At 38.9% G+C, this 6,602-nt stretch overlaps 1 protein-coding gene across 1 annotated transcript; it reads left to right on the plus strand.

Annotated features, from left to right (window-relative positions):
* Positions 1-5,412: 5,412 nt before the first annotated feature.
* LOC135945239 (E3 ubiquitin-protein ligase rnf146-like) lies at positions 5,413-6,162 on the plus strand. The gene is made up of 2 exons (XM_065492798.1): positions 5,413-5,557; positions 5,720-6,162. Exons 1-2 carry the CDS (start codon positions 5,413-5,415, stop codon positions 6,160-6,162), a joined length of 588 nt encoding a protein of 195 aa, XP_065348870.1.
* Positions 6,163-6,602: the final 440 nt, after the last annotated feature.

Genomic DNA, 6,602 nt, shown 5'->3' on the forward strand with positions numbered 1-6,602 from the left:
ATAATTTTTGCCAAAAAATTTCTGTGCGGGTAGATCTTTTCTTTTTTCTTCAAACTCGTAATGAACTTTTTTTATCGATATTTTTGATTTTTTGTCTTGTGTAAAATACTCATTGCTTTAATTGTATGAGGGAGCTAAATAATCGAAATAATGAGAAAAAACAAAATTTTACACCGACTTTGCCATTCTTCGTACAAGCCCCCGTCGATTCAAAAAAGAGTGCGGCCGGATTTTATTTTGCGCCAGATCGATCAATTTTGTTCGGTTCTAATTGGCGTAAACGCTTTGGACTTGATAAAATATATTTCAATTCTAAGTTTTGAAACTAATTGGTCATGAACAATTTTCCGCTAAACTTATTAATGACTGAGACATTAATTAAAAACACCAATTTTGCAATATTTAAAATATCAAATCAACTAAAAATACGAAAGTCGTTTATCTAGTAAAAATAATTGTTGCCTTCATTGATATGGAAATTACCACTGTCAGAAGAAAGTTTTGATCTAAATATTTCCATTTTTTCATCTTCGATTCGGACGCAAGAATATCAGTTCCTTCTTGGTATTTTTACGGTTCGGATGTTTCCATTCCACTGCATTTTACAATTAATATAAAAATATAGATAAATGTACACTCAATTATCGTTTCGTGTGATTGCTAACTTTTTAAAATCGAATTTAATTTAGAATACTGGTGTACGGCACAAATGTTCCCACGCTTGATTTTCGATTTTTGTGGATGAGAATCCAAGAGCATTCGTGATTTTTCTCGCACCCTAGCATCGCATCCGTCGTTCATTATTGTGGAGCACACAAAAGCGAACGAAAAGTTTGACCTGCGAGCGACCTTTTTATCTGTGAAGCAGTGCGCCCCATTTTGATGCACAGCCTGAATATGTTGTGCACGGTATGGGGAATGGTCGAGATAAGTCAAACCCCACAAGTTGTTGCAATGCCTTTATTTGTATTTGCCGTTATTTGGTCTGAAATAATATAATAAATTCCATAAATGCATAGAAAAGAATGTTAAAACTAAACACATTAAAAAAGGCAAAAGGCCATTGTCAATTATTAAAATATAATATATAAAATGACAAGAATAAAATAATAACTCAATTAATAAAACACAACACAATATATAATAACATAAGCTTACCCCTAAAAGGGAGTTGTCAGAGATTGGCAATATACAAGCAAGGTAGTTCAATTATTCGTCAATTATAGGGTTCGTACTGTAATACATACACGTCATTATAACTAACTAAATTCACAAACCACAAATAGTAATATTGTTCACAGAGATAATCACTTACAAAGGGAGCATATGTGCTCAAGGTTAACGAACTCCTAAATGTGCGGCCGAGGGAGCAATATTTGCTGCTACCGCACACGTTGATCGTCGAGTTTAGAATAATTCCTTATCAGGTTAACACGGATATACTCAGGCAGCCAGGGTAGGAGAGAACGCCACCTTTCGGCAGCCACCATAACGGGCCATAGGCGATCGGTGGATTTCGATACAATTTGTGATTTTCTCACTGCAGCACGGTGAGATTTTCTCAACCTTGACTTGCAGTGTACTTCAAAAGAACACGTGACGTTCACGGCTATGACACGCGGGGCAAGCCAGAGCTGTACATTCCGGTCCAGGCATCGCTGCTTTCAAAGAAAAATCCCCTTGCTTGTGCGTTGCGAGCGTGTACAATGCCTTGCCAGTGTCACTACGCCTAGAGCCCCGAGTCAAAGAATTTAGTACGGCTTTGAAAGGTTTCCTTTGCAAACACAAATTTTACTCTTCCCAAGAGTATATTTCTCTTTTGTCAAAAACTTATGATGTTGTTGTGTGGTAATTATTTTTCTATTGTATATTGTGTTTGTAATTTGCAATTAGCGATGGAATATGTTGTGAGAAGATCTTCACCTTGATGTAGTGCCATGCTAAAAGTCAAATAAAATGAATTGAATATAAACGCGCCCCAACTGCTTTATCCTCTTGGCCTTTTGCTAAGAATTCTGCTTTCTTTGTTCTGTGCATGGGTTCTCACTATATTTTACTGCATGAGCATGGGGCTTGATAAATGGGAAAATTGACTGGACAGAGGAGACTTAAACAAAACGTTTTGTAAAGCTGCCAATGCGTCATGTGTATTATATCGCTATCCTTCGCATCGAGGGCATCTCTTTTAGTCCACAACTGCTGGTTGCTGCCCTAATTCTTTAACTGTTTTCCCCGTATGAGGGATGAGAATTATGCAGAAGGCGAAGCTGGCCCTTTTGTATATTTTCTGGTCATATGTATGACAAAATGTTTGATAATAATTCATTGCCACATGGAAACCATTAAAAATTATTCTCAAGGCGCAAAAGTTTTGAATATCTACGGAAAAATGTGTTTGAAAAGATAAAGTTTGTGGTAATTACCGTTTTTTAAATAATCTTAAATTTTATTTCGCAGCCAACGCCTCTTTTAGTGGCAAGATATAATTTGAACTAGCCTAGCACACGGGTCGCTAGTACGCATGCGTCCGTGTGCTTGCGCTCTAGAGCGAGCAGGCGGCAAGCCTACAGATTGAAATATATATAGCGACCAAAGGGAAATTTGGCCAGGAAAATTGAAATTTAGGAATTTTTCCTTCCTGCCTCCTTTGGAAACTTCAAGTGACCCTTGACCCATTTACATGCACCGATCGCCTATGCCACGGGCTAACAATAAACACGCAAACACACTCGAAGGGTGCTGCGTTGCAAGCTCGTCTCACGGTCACAGTTGAAGCGAGTTACGCGGCAGAGTCGTGCCCAAAAAGTAAAACTTTCAGAATTTAAGTAACTAAAAGCAGACTCGATTGTCATGTTATTATTGATATTATAATTATCTTGATATCGACACACATTTTAAAAATTTTCGATGCATGTGAATGCACCAGGAAATCAAAGATATTGCAAGCAAATTTTTTTATTAAGTAACATTGCTTTTAGGCCACATCCACCATCTAAAGACGAAACCTTGATGCGTCGTTCCTCCCCTTCCCACCATTGTTACTTTTGCAGCGAGTCGCAGTACCCTCTGTCGCTCGCTTAAAAACGCTGAAAAAGCAATTAAATTCGGCCTCGGAAACGGTCTTAGATCGGGATACCCTGAGAAAGGTCGTTTGGGCATTCCCTTCGTGAGCGCTGTCGTATAAGGGAAAATTCATCGATTTGAAAAGAATAAATCAATTTTTAAAAATTGAATTTATGTGGTTTACTACCAACTACGCGTGAATCCACTGGGATATATAGTTCTGAAAACGGACAAAATTCCATCGCCTGCTTTTTTCTCCCCCTCTTTCGCCCACCCACATCGCCAAGAAAATGGACCACACACCATTTTCCTTCCAATTTGAGAGAATTTTGTTGGAAATCATTGTTTGCGCGTATAGCTATTTTCGGAGGGGTAGCGTTCGTTGTGCGTGAAAATAACAATAGATATACGCAGCGGAGGTAAAATATTGCGTTTCCCCTTGCGCTGTGCGCTGGAAGAACGACGAAGGTAGTGAAAAGCATGACGTTCATTATCAGGTGTTGCGCATCACGAGAGATAAAATTCAAGCTGACGTTGGCATTCTAGAGAGTGTAGTGTCGAAGACGAGGAACTTAGGACAAGCCTTTACTTAAGTCACTAATGAACATTTTTTGTGTTTTTATATGTGATTTATTTTAGATGTGACATTATTGCATTGTTGTATTTGATTTTAATTGTAACTCATGATATGGACGTATGTGATGACAACGGAACTGGTCGAGGAATAAAAACGACGAATTTCTCTTTGTTGACAACGAGGATGAAGCCTGGGTTTAATTATATTCAACATTTTTATTGTGTTTTGGCCGATATGTGAGTTGCCTCAATTACGCATGATCGCAGCCAAAAGAGCAGGCTTCAATCAGTTAAATTTAGCCAAGAATTATTGGTAAGTGATAAACAAAACGAATAAACGTGAATGTTCCAATATCTGCTGAAATATCTCTCCTTTCTCTGCATGCATTAATTAAAAGCCGAGTTTTAAATTTTATAAACATGCCTCTCCAAATTTAAAAAAAAACACAACTCTGATTTTTCCTTGCAAAAAGTAAGATAAAATAGAATAAATTAAAATATGGGGTCCTTGGGAAGCTTAGACGGTCGACCTTTTTCTTCTGTACTCAATTTATTTCCAAAAACATGAAATCTTCACGAATCATGAAAAATGATGACGATTGCACTGTATTTAAAATGGGTCAATTTGACAAGGAAAAAACTTTGTCAAATTGACGATGACCGCTTTTTAACAAGCTTTAAACTCGTCACGATTTTAAGCTCTCGACTAGCATACTGTCGCTGACTAGCTTAACACTAGTTAAAACCAGGTCATCGTCAATTTAACAAACTTAAACTGTGTCGATCACTGCTGGCCTGCCGCCGTGGCGTACGCTGGTCTGCAACCCCGTGAATGCTTGCCTGTCACCCCAAATTCCGAGACAAGAAATTGAAACAGGAAACAAGAATTCCGGCAGGACAGGAATATATTTTTGAGGAACAGGACAAGACAAGAATTTTGTTTCAAAACAATCCCATTCTTGGTCTATTTTGTATCAAATATACCTCATTTATAGACAGCATTACTTTTCATTTTGATGCTACCTTACAAAATGTTTACTTCCTTTCATGTAACTATAAACATTTTTCCAAAAAAGCCTAAAAATTATCCACGACGTTTACAATTTTGCTCTAAAGCTTTATTTGAAATGCAAAAATCTTTAATTATATAGTCAGTGGTGTTCGAAAAACAAGCATTTAACGGAAACAATCAACTGTATCAAAAATAACATTTCTTAGGGGTTTCTGCGATTCTTTTTCATTTTAAGCACTTTTGAAATACTTTTTCAGGCACTTTTTGTTGGATACTAAATTCTGGACGGGATGCATACTTTTTTTCCGTTTTGTTCATAAAGGGGAATTAGATTAATTAAAAATTATATACTATATCAACAGGCACAATTTAAACACTTTGAAAAATCTGTCAAATGGAAGTTTCAAATAATTAGAAGCAAACAAAAAACAGGTATAAATATTGATCTAGAAGATCATTTTGTATATTTGAATTAAATTTAAGAAAAAAAAGGGAAAAACAGGAACAGGACAGGAAATTTTTTTACGAATGCGGCGAAAACTACTGAGCTTCCCTTATATACTGAGGCAAAGGAGCGCGAGCCGAGACGCATGCAGACAGCAGGCGACGCTTTCATTGGCTCGCTGCGCACTCCGCGCGAACAAAGTGTTCTCGAAGAGGGGGTGGATTCTCGGGTATATAAACTCGGGGGTTGTAAAGGGAATTTCATAAACCTGCTATCACATCGAACTTTGCTCTCTCCTTCGCTCTACTCAGCAGAAATGGCAATCTTCTTGCAAGAACCTTGGGCTCTTCGGACGCGGAGCGACGATCACGTCTGCGCCACCACCTTCAACATGGCACGCACGCTGACGGACGTCGACCAGGACATCGTCAGCCTGGAGGACGAGGAAGGGGACGTCGAGAGTAAGTTTTTGTTAATAAAATAAATGTTGAAAGTTACATTGACGACAATTATATAAATTTAAGTTCATTTGCCTCCAGAATTGAACTATTAGCCTCTTTATTTATTTTACAAATTATTTTTGCGACCTTTTCTAATAGATTTCTCTGATTTTGTTTCCGCAGACGACACTCGATGTCCCATCTGTCTGCTGGCCCTGGACATGCCGATGCGCTTGCCATGTTGCGGGCATTTATTTTGCTTCGACTGCAGTTGGGGCAAAATAAAACGCTGCGCAATGTGCCGGGCGTTCCTGCCGCTGGATTTCTGGGCCACGCCGGAAGATTTCCTCAGCTGTCCTGTGCCTGAGCCGGCGACCCAGTACAGCTGGATCTTCAAAACCACATCCGGCTGGTGGCGTTTCTCTTGGCGCCAGGAGCAGGCGATTCGGCGGGCGTTGAGTGCAGGAATCTGCAAGCTCAGTCTCACCATCGCGGGCGAAGAGGCGACCTTGGATTTTCGGTCGCTTTTAATTAAGCAACATCGCAAGGTTGGCGCACTTTCCATTGCTCGCAACGGCACCTTTGAAGCTGTGGGGGTGGCCGGGCTCAAACTCTCGCCCGAATAGCCAAGCACGTCGTGACCAAGTACACCAAAGCTCCAAGAAAGCCTCAAAATCAACACAAGGCTTTAAAATCGGCCCTTTTCAGGGCCAACAAATACATCTGAATAAAGTTTCAAAGCAATGAAATAATTTTTAAAATTTTTAAGTAATTTCGCCGCTTTTTTTGTTCGTTTGCCTCCATTATAATTCCAATATTACTTAATTAGAAAGGAAGTTGAGAATTAGTTATAAAATAAATTGCAAAGAAATAACCTAATTAAATCAATACCATCATTAATTCTGTCATGACGAACTACCGATTAAATAATTGAAGCAAATATATTGCTTTTCTCTTCACTGCGTTAGAGGGGTTACACCGGTCTCGGTTGTTGCTCGCTCATCCGCCGCAAACAGCAAACAGCTCACTCATTTTCAGAGCCCGAGATTTACGATGTATGTTAAAG

The sequence above is a fragment of the Cloeon dipterum genome, chromosome X (genome assembly GCF_949628265.1).
Source record: "Cloeon dipterum chromosome X, ieCloDipt1.1, whole genome shotgun sequence".
Classification (NCBI taxonomy): domain Eukaryota; kingdom Metazoa; phylum Arthropoda; class Insecta; order Ephemeroptera; family Baetidae; genus Cloeon; species Cloeon dipterum.

What these genes read in the sequence shown, in the direction of transcription:
- LOC135945239 (XM_065492798.1), top strand. Translation starts at nt 5,413, where the DNA reads ATGGCAATCTTCTTGCAAGAACCTTGGGCTCTTCGGACGCGGAGCGAC. An exon ending in CGAGGAAGGGGACGTCGAGA is followed by an intron (nt 5,558 to 5,719) that starts GTAAGTTTTTGT and finishes TTGTTTCCGCAG; the next exon opens with ACGACACTCGATGTCCCATC.